General features: G+C 49.2%; 1 protein-coding gene across 10 annotated transcripts in view; it reads left to right on the top strand.

Moving 5' to 3' along the window:
- SLC12A8 (solute carrier family 12 member 8) overlaps positions 1-14,013 on the top strand; it is a 55,394-nt gene extending 41,381 nt beyond the window's left edge. For 3 of the 10 annotated variants that reach the window (XM_083154273.1, XM_083154272.1, XM_083154275.1), the window contains exons 7-16: positions 691-804; positions 3,488-3,575; positions 4,379-4,466; positions 5,998-6,144; positions 7,499-8,228; positions 9,216-9,316; positions 9,826-9,943; positions 10,697-10,759; positions 11,736-11,796; positions 12,037-14,010. In XM_083154273.1, the coding sequence (XP_083010399.1) occupies positions 691-804; positions 3,488-3,575; positions 4,379-4,466; positions 5,998-6,144; positions 7,499-8,228; positions 9,216-9,316; positions 9,826-9,943; positions 10,697-10,759; positions 11,736-11,796; positions 12,037-12,202 (1,676 nt within the window). In that variant the 3' untranslated portion in view covers positions 12,203-14,010. Of the gene's footprint in view, positions 1-690; positions 805-3,487; positions 3,576-4,378; positions 4,467-5,997; positions 6,145-7,498; positions 8,229-9,215; positions 9,317-9,825; positions 9,944-10,696; positions 10,760-11,735; positions 11,797-12,036 lie in introns of those variants that run through there. The other 7 variants (XM_083154277.1, XM_083154276.1, XM_083154278.1 and 4 more) reach the window with 6 other exon arrangements.
- Positions 14,014-15,516: the final 1,503 nt, after the last annotated feature.

Genomic DNA, 15,516 nt, shown 5'->3' with positions numbered 1-15,516 from the left:
ATGCCAGCCGCATATGTTAGTACATATGCGGCGGCATCGCGGCGGGGGGGGCGCGAAGGGCGGCGAAGTATTTTAATACATCCCGCCCTAAGAGAGTTCATAAAATAATTTAGGGAACTGTTAGGGGGGGTATTAACCAGGGCACGGTTATTGATCAATAAGCTAGGGTACTATTATTGGGCATAAAATTAATAACGGCTGTTATGGGGCGTCAACGTTCTGGGTACTCCCTGCAAATAGCTTGCATAATATCTAGAAGCAGGAGAAGTCGGCCCAGCCGACATGGAGGAAAAGACAATGGAAAACACAAAAAAGGACTTCAAGCTATTTAGGAAACCGTACACAAAGCAGCGGAGGTGTCACCCAGTAGTAATCTGGTTTCATATGATTGGGCAGCGTGGAAACCAGTTCATCTACCAGTATGTTTTGGATTATAGGAGCAAACCAGTGAAAATGCACAAACTCTGGGAGTACATGCAAACCCCACACAGATAGTAAAATAATAATGCTACCACATAAACAATGACGATGATGATGATGATGATGATGATATAAATGGGTCCAGTGAACTCCACTTTACAAAGTTATAATCTCTGCAGCATTATACCAGAACTGTGACGTGTCTGTGGATACATATGGAATGGGAACGTTTCCTGCAGGTCTCAGTTACATGTTGTCGTCTCTCCGCAGAACACGGATTTGTAGGATATTCCGATGAATTACTGCGGAACAACACCTATCCGGACTACACCCCGGGAGAGTCTTTCTTCACCGTGTTTGGGGTATTTTTCCCGGCTGCCACAGGTATTCTGATCAGGCTGATCTATATATACACACACACACAGCTCCCCCCCCTCCCCAGGTGTGATGCACACCGTGTATATGTGACACCCAGCTCCTCCCCCCCAGGTGTGATGCACACAGTGTATATGTGACACACAGCTCCTTCCCCCAGGTGTGATGCACACAGTGTATATGTGACTCACAACTCCTCCCCCCAGGTGTGATGCACACAGTGTATATGTGATACACATTCCCCCAGGTGTGATGCACACAGTGTATATGTGATACCCAGCTCCTCCCCCCCCCCCCCCCCAGGTGTGATGCACACAATGTATATGTGATACAAGCTCCCCCCAGGTGTGATGCACACAGTGTATATGTGACACACAGCTCCTCCCCCCCAGGTGTGATGCACACAGTGTATATGTGATACACAGCCCCCCAGGTAAGATGCACACAGTGTATATGTGATACCCAGCTCCCCCCCCCCCCCCAGGTGTGATGCACACAGTGTACATGTGATATACCCAGCCCCCCCCCCCCCCCCCCAGGTGTGATGTGCACAGTGTATAGGTGACACACAGCCCCCCAGGTGTGATGCGCACAGTGTATATGTGATACACAGCCCCCCAGGTGTGATGCGCACAGTGTATATGTGATACACAGCCCCCCCAGGTGTGATGCGCACAGTGTATATGTGATACACCCCCCCCCCCCCCCCCAGGTGTGATGCGCAGTGTATATATGATACACAGCCCCCCAGGTGTGATGCACACAGTGTATATGTGATACCCAGCCCCCCAGGTGTGATGCGCACAGTGTATATGTGACACACAGCCCCCCCCAGGTGTGATGCGCACAGTGTATATGTGACACACAGCTCCTCTCCCCAGGTGTGATGCACACAGTGTATATGTGATACAAGCTCCCTCCAGGTGTGATGCACACAGTGTATATGTGATACAAGCTCCCCCCAGGTGTGATGCACACAGTGTATATGTGACACACAGCTCCTCCCCCCCCCCCAGGTGTGGGTACACAGTGTATATGTGATACCCAGCCCCCCAGGTGTGATGTGCACAGTGTATATGTGATACAAGCTCCCCCCAGGTGTGATGCACACAATGTATATGTGACACACATATCCTCCACCCAGGTGTGATGCACACAGTGTATATGTGACACACAGCTCCTCCCCCCAGGCTTGATGCACACAGTGTATATGTGACACACAGCTCCTCCCCCCCAGGCGTGATGCACACAGTGTATATGTGACACACAGCTCCTCCCCCCCAGGCGTGATGCACACAGTGTATATGTGACACACAGCTCTTCCCCCCCAGGCGTGATGCACACAGTGTATATGTGACACACATATCCTCCCCCCATGTGTGATGTGATACACAGCCCCCCAGGTGTGATGCACACAGTGTATATGTGATACACAGCCCCCCAGGTGTGATGCACACAGTGTATATGTGACACACAGCTCCTCCCCCCAGGCGTGATGCACACAGTGTATATGTGACACACAGCTCCTCCCCCCAGGTGTGATGCACACAGTGTCTATGTGATACACAGCCCCCCAGGTGTGATGCACACAGTGTATATGTGATACCCAGTCCCCCCCCCCCCCCAGGTGTGATGCGCACAGTGTATATGTGATACACAGCCCCCCAGGTGTGATGCACACAGTGTATATGTGATACCCAGCTCCTCCCCCCCCAGGTGTGATGCGCACAGTGTACATGTGACACACAGCTCCTCCCCCCAGGCGTGATGCACACAGTGTATATGTGACACACAGCTCCTCCCCCCAGGTGTGATGCACACAGTGTCTATGTGATACACAGCCCCCCAGGTGTGATGCACACAGTGTATATGTGATACCCAGCCCCCCCCCCAGGTGTGATGCGCACAGTGTATATGTGATACACAGCCCCCCAGGTGTGATGCACACAGTGTATATGTGATACCCAGCTCCTCCCCCCCCCCCCCAGGTGTGAGGCACACAGTGTATATGTGACACACAGCTCCTCCCCCCAGGTGTGATGCACACAGTGTATGTGTGATACCCCCCTCCCCCCAGGTGTGATGCGCACCTTGTGGTATGTGATCATCACTTCTAATTTAGTAACTGGACTCTGCAGATCCGGCCATATGTTTTGCAGGACGTTAAAGAGCTGTATCTGTTCTCTAATTATTGGATCACTGTGTAATCTGCTTCACATGATCCCGAGAGCTGCGGCGGAATTAAGGTGGATTATAGCAGTTTCTATGGGGACGAGTCAGGAATTACATCTCAGTGACTGACAGATGTATAGAGTCGGCTTCACCATTCTCCTGCTAATTCCTGCCGGTCATGTGTATACAGCGTTCCTTATAGACTGCAGTAACCAGTGGTCCATCCGCCAGACACACACACACACACACACACACACACACACACACACACACACACACACACACACACACACACACACACACACACACACACACACACACACACACACACACACACACACACACACACACACACACACACACACACACACACACACACACACACACACACACACACACACACACACTGCTATGTACTGCAACCATACTATTGTATCATAATGCGTGCTGGATTTATACTGTATAACATCCCACTTATTTGGGTTTCCCTTTACATACCCGTCTCTGTCCCAATCTGTAGGCGTCATGGCCGGCTTTAACATGAGCGGAGATCTGCAGAAACCGTCCGCTAACATTCCGGTTGGCTCGTTGGCTGCGATCGCCATTTCGTAAGTTTAAAATGAAGAGCACAATTTATAGCAAATGGTACAAGAGAACATTGGCAGTAAGTAACGTAGTTATGTCATTATTCCTTCTCCTACACAAGTGTCATGGTGCAGCTGAACACCATGATCCTATCAGGTGACCCCCATATCCAGGTGTGTTCTACCTTCTGCTGGCAGTCTTCTATTCAGTCATGTGACACAGTGACGTCACCGCTCCCCAAATATATGCCGCACGTACCCACCCATCTTGCATGGGTGTGGACCGTATTGTTGACCCGACTTAGGTCGACACCGTTGGGTCGACAAGGTTCTAGGTCAACATGGGACAAGGTCAACAGGGGTTTAGGTCGACAAATGCGTTAGGTCGACAGGTCGCGAGGTCAACATGGGTTTTTTCACTCTTTTTTTTTACCCGAAAGTAAACATGGAAGTCAACCGTAGCCCCTCGCATCGCTTGCTTCGCTCGCAATGCTGCGCTCGGCACACTATTTTATTCTCCCACCACGCCCTAGTGGATGGTAGGGCATGAAATACCGCCTGTCGGCTCAAAAAACAGTGAGAAAACCCATGTGGACCTTGCGACCTGTCGACCTTCATCCATGTTGACCTAGAACCCTGTCGACCTTGTTGCCTGTCGACCCAATGGTTTCGACCTAATGACTGTTGACCTAAGTCGGGTCGACAATACGACCGTACCCCTCTTGCATCCGTGTGTGTCCTGTAGCCGATAACTAGATGAGTCTGGTCTGAGAGTTGGAGGTTTTTACAAATGTTTCGCCTGAAACCATTTTTCCCCCTCGTTCTAGGTGGTTCCTCTATGTGGTGTTTGTCATCTTGCTTGGTGCCATCTGTGCCAGGGAATTCCTGCGATATGAGTTTATGATTGCAGAGAAGGTAAGTAAGAGCCGCAGCCGTTTTATCTGGTGTTCGGGCCACCAAACGTGGTTCTATAGGACAATCGGCGCCGTGGTTCTATAGGACAACCACTCTGGCCACCTCCGGTAGATCCAGGTCTGGTGACTGATGGTCTTTTGTGAACTCCAAAATGAGATGTGTCCTTAGTAGGGTTTTATTGCTCTTCAAACTCCTAGTGTACGTTATTTTACCCAGTTATCTTATCATGTATTCCCCATGTAGTACCTTACGTTACGCAATGATCTGATCTAGAACGTCTCCACGATCTGTAACTTCCCATCTGTACTTTACGCAAAGATATGATCTAGGGCATCTCCATAGTCTGTAACATCTTGTCTGCTGATGTGATCTAGAACATACCCATGATCTGTTCTAGAACATACCCATGATGTGATCTAGAACATGATCTTCGTGATGTAGAGTTTCCCATCTATACTCACTAAGATTTCATCTGAACGGCTCTGTGATCTGTAACTTCCCATCTGGACTTTACTCAAAGATCTGATCTAGAATGTTGCCTTGATCTGTAACTTTCCGTCTGTACTTGTTACTTAAAGATCTGATCTAGAACATCCCTATAATCTAGAACTTTCCATTTGCACTTTATTAAAAGTTCTGGTCTATAATGTCTTCATGGTCTGTAGCTTCCCATTTGTACTTTTTACCCAAAAATATGATCTAGAACAGTGGCAGCCAACTCCAGTCCTCGAGAGCTACCAACAGTTCACATTTCTCGGACAACCTAGCTGCTGCACAGGTGCACTCATTACTCACTAAAACATTATAAATGATCCACAGGTGGAGCTAATAACTTCACTTGCGATTCTGTGCAGAGATCTGGAAAACATGAACTGTTGGTAGCTCTCGAGGACTGGAGTTGGCTTCCCCTGTTCTAGAACATCCCCATGTAACACCTGCACTTTGCTCCAATCCTGTTATGTGTACCTGATCTTTTGCTCGTATATACATGACACAGAGCCTGTATAGCCTTCCCTGAGGTCTGATATAAAGGTGTTACATGTTACCCCAGGTTATATAATGTGCTGCGTGATGGTCCACAACATGTGGAGTCCGTGTGACATGGGACAGAGATATATCCGTGGTGGCCACATTTCTACCTATGATGGTGTTCTGGTAACGTGGCCTCCAGGGCAGAGTAGGGCAATTCACGTGGCCCCACAGGAGCTGGATTACGTCTCATAATCTGATTCATTAACCGATCCCCAGTCAGACACTTGCCGTATAATGCGATTAGTCTCCTACGTCTCTCTCCAAGTCAACATACTCTACATAAGGATGGGGGTAATTATGCCCCCATTGCGCCATGATCATCCGTCCATCATGTGGCTCTCGGGGGCAGTTAGCGTTGCATGTCCTGGGTAATTATATTACATGTACTTGGGGTCCTTTATAGTATAAGTGTACTGAGAATAAGTAGGGTGTCCCTTAGGAGAACGTTGTATGGTAGGTGTACATTGTATCTGAGCCTCTGTGTTCCCCTCCTCCTCAGGTATCTCTGGTGGGTTTCCTCTTCCTGCTGGGCCTCTATATATCCTCGCTGGCCTCCTGCATGGGAGGACTGTATGGGGCTCCCAGGATCCTTCAGTGCATTGCCCAGGAGAAGGTTATACCCCTACTCTCCTTCCTGGGACACGGGGTAAGTTCATCGTCCTGCACACTGAAATACCCCAGCTCGCTGATCACGTTACTAAGTATCCACATAAACAGACTGATCTCCGTATAGTGCACAGTCTGTTGTTAATATTTGATGTGGAGCGTTATACCCTGCATACTGTACCTGGCTTATTAGCGCTCATCAGTGCGAGATCCGCGGCTTAGGATGGCGTTTATTTCCACATTCTATAAAGGTAAATGTTTACAGAGAATTGTGGCTGCGGGAAGTCACATAAGTGCTATAAATAGCGAATTCCTCAACGAGAATATGAACATTCCACGTGTAATTCTAATGAGAAAAGGGATTATAGACTTGGCCGCTTTTCTGTCCTTGTTATTACCTACGGGAACCGAGCGGATTACGTGTCCATCAGCCAGTAGCTATCAACTGATCATAGGGTGAGAAGTCTGTACTATAAATGAATATAATATACTGTACAATATAATATCCAGCCTGTCGCATGCGGGAGTGTAACCATCCGATCATCCAGATTAAGCATTGGGCTCACTGGGGCGTATTCGTTAGGTTGGCCCCTACTTCCAGGCGGTAATTTGGGGGGTATATTAGATTGTACATATGTCCCAACATGAACCATACCAGGAGGGACAAATGCTCTTTCCCTGGACTTTCCCACTTAATATAAGATTGACATCACCTGTGTTGAACTATTTAACTGCTAAGAAAGGTGTCAGCACAGGTGAATGCAATCCTAGCTTAAGAGGTAAATCCAGGAGCAGAGCATTGTGTGCCCCCTGTATGGGTCATGGTGGGATGTATCCGTTGTGCATATTAAATGTAAACTAATAGTTTAATTCTGCCCAGACACCCAGGCGGGGAGGAGGAAAAGCTGGGATACATGTGTCACTTTGACCAGCTCTCTCCATCCTCCTGTCTCTCCTCTGGTCAGGAAGCGTCATTAGTATCTCATGTCCTGCTCACATTCTGACTACCTGGTTCTGCTGTTGCATGAGAGGGATAGCTAGTGATGTCAGTGTGCTTCAGCCGGGTGGCCTACTGACAAAGGGGGGCCCATGGTACAGTATGCCCTGCACCCCATCTTAATCTGGCTATTCCTAAAGTCCATCTCTGACCTAAAGTTAAATGAGGACGTATCGATGGATTCAATATTGTTTTATAGTAATGGGACGTTCTAGGTTAGTCTAGTGATTTATACTCTGTACTGATATTGAGCAATACTGAGCCACCCATAGGGACCGTAACACCGACATGGATTACGTTAGTCTTAGGAGTGGGCTTTAGAAACTGAAAAGTACCTGTAGAGATAATGGATAGGAACATGCATCTGATCATTGTCTCCTTGGTTGTCTCCATTCAGAGAGGTCCTAACAGAACCCCCGTGGCTGCTATCTTCTTGACTGGCCTCATTACAATGGGCTTTGTCTTTGTCGGACAAGTGAACATCCTAGCACCAATAGTTACCATTAATTTCATGCTGACGTACAGTGTTGTGGACTACTCTTATTTCTCGGTAACGATGAGTTACAATCTACAGCACACTCACCGGAAAATCAGGAGAGTGACCTCCAGGACACCAGGTCTTTCTCAGCCTTTGATCATTGATAAGACCACCAGTTACGGCTCAAATGGGACCCTTCTGGAGTTCACAAAGGATATGGACCAGCTCTTTAAGCCGGGTCATACGGGGATGATGGACAGCACCAGGATCCAGGATAAAGAGCAGAAGACGTTCATGAACCTCAAAAAAAATAGAAAACCAGCTAAGGAGACTTTGCAAAATAGCTTCCAGCTTGACCTTCCGCAGAGCATTGACCATGAGCTGGAGAGCAGGACTCCGGGCAAAACAGCCACTGACCAGGACCAAGCGAGCAGGACTTTGGATAACGCACTCTCTGAGCAGGTCCAGGAGGGCAGCATGTTAATTACAGAGCCTGAGGAAGATGTCAAGGGGCAGAGTTCTCCACACATTGGCAGCCAGGAACATGCAAACCACTATATGTGCGATGAGATGGAGGAAGTGGACAGGACAGGAGAACAGGAGCATCCCTTCACTGAAATCCAGCATCCAGGGGCGGAGGAGAAAGATGGTAGGTCTGGGACTATTGGCAGTCCACTGGTTGAGTGTCTGGGATGATACATTGATGTTTCATGAGCGATTTATGCAGCATATTACAAAGTGGTAAAAAGTAAATGTGACTGGATTGCTGGCAAACATGTTGGGAGTTTTCCTCCTTCCTGGAGCACGTGTTACCGAGGGCTCCAGATGACCCAATGCAGTGTGAGAACGGGAAGTTACTACATATAAAATGTGACCACAATCTGTAGAAGTCACACGGAAAGAAGAAATGCAGATGCACTCGATAGCAGTGGATCTCAAACATGGTCCTCGGGACCCCACACAGTTCACGTTTTCTAGGTAACCCGACAGGTGCACTCATTACTGACTGACACATTTTAAAAGTCAATTATTTCACTTGATTCTGTGAGGAGACCTGCAAAACAAGTACCGTGTAGGGTCCTGAGGACCGAGTTTGAGAACCTGCGCTCTATAGTACTAAGCACTGCTAATCCAGAATAATTATAACAATCTAAAGGGAAGTCGGGCACAATTCCCCTGAGCTTCCCCGGGAGGTTCACATACGATCTGGCACTTCACCTGCCATTTTTACAAGCTATAAATCACATGTCATATTCTTAGGGAGTTGCCGGAGAATTTAAAAAAAGCACATTCTAAAGAAAGGGACGGCTGCTGATTAGCTGAGACCTTTCTCAGCCAATCACTGGCTGACCCATTTTTTTTTAATGGGTATTTTTTAATTCTGCTGCCGCCCGCCGAGAGCCAGGGATCCAGAGCTGGGAGAGCGTTTATTCTGTACGGCGGGTGCTAGAAGGCATCCGCAATTTGCTGCTGATTTATCTTATGTGCAGCCCGTGCGACCAAGTGATGGCAGACTGGACTTAGAATTGGGTCGGCACCTGGGAAGGTGATAGGTGGACAATTGGGTTAATGAACACAAATAGAACGTCCCTTTTTCATGGTCATTTGTTACATAGTCATCTGTCATTTATGACAGAAGCAGAAAACTTGAAGCAGAAAATTCCAGAGTTTGAGATTCGAAGTCTCTCGTCATCGTTCTACAGCAAGCTGTGCAACCACTGGGTGTCCTTCCTGGGTGTGAGTATCATACACTGTGTGTGTGTCTACACATCGGCTTGTCATAATAAGCCTGTATCAGATCTGTTAGCAAGGCTGCAATTTTTTTCTGCAAATGGACAATGCCGCACTGCAGGCGGGGCAGATGTAACAGGTGCAGAGAGAGTTACATTTGGGGGAGTTATTTTGTTTCTGTGCAGGGTAAATACGGGCTGCTTTATTCTTACACTGCAATTTAGTTTTCAGTTTGAACACACCCCACCCAAATCTAACTCTCTGCACATGTTACATCTGCCCCACCTGCAGTGCAGCATGGTTTTGTCCATCTGCAAAAACATTGCAGCTTTGCTAACAGAACTTATGATTTACCCAGGTTCCGTGGCTGGCTAAATTCAAGCCCGCCACGGAACCTGTGTAAATCATAGGAGTCCCGGATTAAAGGGACATTATGGCACGCCTGTATTCCTGTGCAGTCTGTATCAGTGTTGTGATTGCTGTATCAGACTGGTCCGTGTTCTTCCTTCCTGTAGGCAATCCTCTCCCTCGTTATCATGTTTGTGATCCAGTGGATCTACGCGTTGGTCAATATCGGTGTAGCCATCATTCTGTATATCTACATCGGCAGGGTGAGCCCGGGATTAAATCCAGGTACGTCCGAGGGATTTATAGCTCAGAGCGCGGCTGGTGATTAGCCGGATTTACGTACTTCGTTATCTTCAGGGGTTTTCCCTGGATAATTAGTATCCTGCTGCTGATACATTATTTACTAACACGTTGTTTAACCCTTTGAGTGGCAACGTTGCTATGAGAGATGTGTAAAATATCCATTGTAAAGGCGATATCCGCAATGTTTAAATGAACTTCAATTACTTGACTTCGGATCATTTACCGGCAATTACTAAAGTGATTCATATTCCTCGGCTGTTTTTAGCGGATGTTACCGGATCTCACCGCAATGTTGGCACTCGATGGGTTAAAGTGTAATTTAACGAACCAGCTCTATTTCCCCCAAATTGGAGGAACTGAGGGTCCCATGCATAGAGTCTCATAGAGTCTCCCCTGTTAGCGATGTAACCAGTTTCATCTCTGATTGGTCAACTGGGGCTCCTGGGTCCGGCAGAGCGCTCTCCCTTTTCAGGGGTTTGCTGCCAATATCATGTTGTAGCATGTCACACATTTTGCTGAGCCATTCTCATAGTCGCACATCTGTACGGAGCCTTTCCCGCAGGCGCGCGCACCGCCGGGACAATCATGCAGCTAATTGAATCGCCCCAGTGTCTGCCATTAGTGGTGACAGGACAGGTGTCTGACATAACATGATTAAGCTTCGTTACTTTATTTGATGCGTATTAGTATTTATAAACACTGCTTGTACTTAATTTAATTATTACATCCATTAAGGTGACCCTCCAGCTGTCTCCAGGGCTACACGCAGGGGATTATTGTGTCTTTTACTGGTCCCAGGTGTGTGAACTGCATCAAGCGGGCCCTCCTGGGATTACCTGTCACTCGCTGGCCGCTGTCACCTGGCATTGGCGCGGTCACTCCTGGGATTACCTGTCACTCGCTGGCCACTGTCACCTGGCATTCGCACGGACCCTCCTGGGATTACCTGTCACTCGCTGGCCGGTGTCACCTGGCATTGGCGCGGCCCCTCCTGGGATTACCTGTCACTCGCTGGCCGCTGTCACCTGGCATTGGCGCGGTCACTCCTGGGATTACCGATCACTCGCTAGCCGGTGTTGCCTGGCATTGATGCGGACCCTCCTGGGATTACCTGTCATTCGCTGCCCGGTGTCGCCTGGCATTCGCGTGGTCACTCCTGGGATTACCTTTCACTCGCTGGCCGCTGTCACCTGGCATTGGCGCAGTCAATCCTGGGATTACCTGTCGCTCTCTGCCCGCTGTCGCCTGGCATTTGCGTGGCCCCTCCTGGGATTACCTGTCACTCGCTGGCCGCTGTCACCTGGCATTGGCGCAGTCAATCCTGGGATTACCTGTTGCTCTCTGCCCGGTGTCACCTGGCATTGGCGCGGCCGCTCCTGGGATTACCTGTCACTCGCTGGCCGGGGTCACATGGCATTGGCGCAGTCAATCCTGGGATTACCTGTTGCTCTCTGCCCGGTGTCACTTGGCATTGTCACTCGCTGGCCGGTCTCACCTGGAATTTGCGCTGCCCCTCCTGGGATTACCTGTCACTTGCTGGCCGGTCTCACCTGGCATTGGCGCTGCCCCTCCTGGGATTACCTGTCACTCACTGGCTGCTGTCACCTGGCATTGACGCGGCCCCTCCTGGGATTACCTGTCACTCGCTGGCCCGTGTCACCTGGCATTGGCGCTGCCCCACCTGGGATTACCCGTCACTCACTGGTCCGTGTCCCCTGGCACTGGTGCTTCCTCCTCTATGGCGACTCTCTAACAGTCACTCTCCCCATTGCAGGCGCTGCTGCCAACTTCAGCTTCTTCGCATGGATTCGATTATTGGCCACGACAGTCTTCAGGTTTGTGTTGTTATTGTACTTGTTGTCACATTGTCACAACGTCACCCATCATTAGGTGTTTCACCAACATTGGAACGTAAGCCGAACTGTGGCCAATGTTCATCTGATCCACCATGTAGGCGACCAATGTAATGTAGTGTAACCCACAATCATAGTACATCGCCATCGCTAGCTCCGCCTTGTGCGCCACATATGATATAGCGGCCTTACCATGTTTTCCTGTCACCCCTGTCTTGGCAGAAGGAAGCCTTCATACGAGGAGAGGTTCGTGGTGACCCCGACCTTTGGCTATGTTGGGATGGAGACCACGCAGCTGACGGAGGAGAACGCAGACTTTGCGTCGCGAGGACGTTTCCACCATTCCTCTCTTATTAGTAAGGGCCACTTTGTTAACCAGTTTCACTAGAACGGGCTTTTCTGGGAGCAGAGCTGCACTGAGCGCATAACATGCGCCAAAGGAGGAGCCAAGGCGCTGCATGGGGGTAAGGAAAGTGACGGAAGGCGGCGTCACATGCGAGTGGGGACGGAGAGCGGCCTCCTCTGCTGCCGCAGTAATTGATGATGAGAAGACTGCTCCTACTAATGTGGGGTAACACCCTATAAATGCTGGGAACCTGAGGGGGCTGGACATGAACTCTGCTGTAGACTGGGCGGTCACCACCCGCCCTCGGATGTCTGATGTCGCCGGTGGTCTCATTTCAGGAGAAGCTCAAAAGACAATACATTTACCGTGAACAAAGGAACCTGATATATATGGCAGTGTGCACTGCGTCCTTCACTTATGCATTTGTTTCAGTTGGTTTACAGTGAGAACATAATATTTATAGAGCTGTGCAGGAAAATGAAATCCTGACACCGGGAAGTCTGCAAATTAAACAGAGCAAAGACTCCACACGCACCCGTCACATACCGGGCAGCCATTTTGTGCCTCTGTGATGTCCCTAGAGAATGAATAGGCTAAATATTTGTCACATGGGTGGGTGCAGGTGACTATTGCAGCGGTTTCCATGGGTTACCGCTTGTGCATCTATGGTTGTCTGTGTATCCCGACAGTGATCGGGAATTATAATCTCCTGGGTGAAGTTGTCACGTGACACTGATGGCGACAGAGGGTCAGAGAGGACACCAGTACCGGGCCCCAACCTTGTGAGGGGCCCGGTAATGGGGGGTTGTAAGTATGGCTACGGCAGTGCAGTGCCTATCATTGTTCAATAAAGGCACCAACCCCGCACCTCTGAACTTGCTCATCCTCCCCCCCAACCCCTCTAGTAACCCCTCCCAATACTGCTGTTTGGTTTGGTGACATCATCACACAATGCGGAACACTACCACCTGCCCTTCCCTGTTCCGTCCCTGCAGTGGGAGACGGTCTATCCGCCTGGGAGGAGCAGGAGGAGCGCAGGCAGCGTGGACTGGAACCTGGAGAACAGCTCTGGCTCTACCAGAGAGGTGCATCGGTTAAAGTGCCACTCACTCAGTCTTATTTATGAACTGGAAGTTATTAATTATAACCCCCCCATATAAATAAATAAATATATATATATATATATATATATATATATATATATATATATATATATATATACATACAGTCCCTCATTGATGCTGACAGTATTACAGCCCCTCAGAACTGTTTAGTAAATGAACGACAATTGTAATCTATACGCATGATTTGCCTTATTACTCACTCTCACTCCCAAACCTCTCGCTTTCCTGACATGGGACGCGCCTACACTCACTCGGTCACACACTAACCCTTACTTCTGCTCACTCTCCCATCGCACTCTCGCTCCTTGTCTGGGTCGCACTCACTGACTGTTTCATCTGCACATCTCTGTCACTCTTACACTCTCTGACTGTCTCATCTGCACATCTCTGTCACTCTCGCACTCTCTGACTGTCTCATCTGCACATCTCTGTCACTCTCTGACTGTCTCATCTGCGCATCTGTCACTCTCGCACTCTCTTGACTGTCTCATCTGCGCATCTGTCACTCGCGCACTCTGACTGTCTCATCTGCACATCTCTGTCACTCTCTGACTGTCTCACATCTGTCACTCGCGCGCATTCTGACTGTCATCTGCACATCTGTCACACTCGCACTCTCTGACTGTCTCATCTGCACATCTGTCACACTCGCACTCTCTGACTGTCTCATCTGCACATCTGTCACTCTCGCACTCTCTGACTGTCTCGTCTGCACATCTGTCACTCGCACTCTCTGACTGTCTCATCTCTGTCACTCTCGCACTCTCTGACTGTCTCATCTGCACGTCTCTGTCACTCTCGCACTCTGTCTCATCTGCACGTCTCTGTTACTCTCGCACTCTGTCTCATCTGCACGTCTGTTACTCTCGCACTCTCTGACTCTCTCATCTGCACATCTGTCACTCTCGCACTCTGTCTCATCTGCACATCTCTGTCACTCTCACACTCTCTGACTGTCTCATCTGCACATCTCTGTCACTCTTACACTCTGACTGTCTCATCTGCACATCTCTGTCACTCGCACTCTCTGACTGTCTCATCTGCACATCTCTGTCACTCTCGCACTCTCTGACTGTCTCATCTGCACATCTGTCACTCTCGCACTCTCTGACTGTCTCATCTGCACATCTCTGTCACTCTCGCACTCTCTGACTGTCTCATCTGCACATCTCTGTCACTCTCTGACTGTCTCATCTGCACATCTCTCGCACTCTCTGACTGTCTCATCTGCACATCTCTGTCACTCTCTGACTGTCTCATCTGCACATCTCTCGCACTCTCTGACTGTCTCATCTGCACATCTGTCACTCTCGCACCCTCTGACTGTCTCATCTGCACATCTCTGTCACTCTCTGACTGTCTCATCTGCACATCTCTGTCACTCTCTGACTGTCTCATCTGCACATCTGTCACTCTCGCACTCTCTGACTGTCTCATCTGCACATCTCTGTCACACTCTGACTGTCTCATCTGCACATCTCTATCACTCTCGCACTCTCTGACTGTCTCATCTGCACATCTGTCACACTCGCACTCTCTGACTGTCTCATCTGCACATCTGTCACTCGCACTCTCTGACTGTCTCATCTGCACATCTCTGTCACTCTCGCACTCTCTGACTGTCTCATCTGCACATCTGTCATTTTCGCACTCTCTGACTGTCATCTGCACATCTCTGTCACTCTCGCACTCTCTGTCTCATCTGCACATCTCTGTCACTCTCACACTCTCTGTCTCATCTGCACATCTCTGTCACTCTCGCACTCTCTGTCTCATCTGCACATCTGTCACTCGCACTCTCTGACTGTCTCATCTGCACATCTCTGTCACTCTCTGACTGTCTCATCTGCACATCTGTCACTCTCGCACTCTCTGACTCTCTCATCTGCACATCTGTCACTCTCGCACTCTGTCTCATCTGCACATCTCTGTCACTCTCACACTCTCTGACTGTCTCATCTGCACATCTCTGTCACTCTTACACTCTGACTGTCTCATCTGCACATCTCTGTCACTCGCACTCTCTGACTGTCTCATCTGCACATCTCTGTCACTCTCGCACTCTCTGACTGTCTCATCTGCACATCTGTCACTCTCGCACTCTCTGACTGTCTCATCTGCACATCTCTGTCACTCTCGCACTCTCTGACTGTCTCATCTGCACATCTCTGTCACTCTCTGACTGTCTCATCTGCACATCTCTCGCACTCTCTGACTGTCTCATCTGCACAT

This window comes from Crinia signifera, chromosome 7 (genome assembly GCF_055691185.1).
Source record: "Crinia signifera chromosome 7, ASM5569118v1, whole genome shotgun sequence".
NCBI classification, from domain to species: domain Eukaryota; kingdom Metazoa; phylum Chordata; class Amphibia; order Anura; family Myobatrachidae; genus Crinia; species Crinia signifera.
Note: the sequence above shows the minus strand (reverse complement) of the source record. Positions and strands in the feature narration are given on the sequence as shown.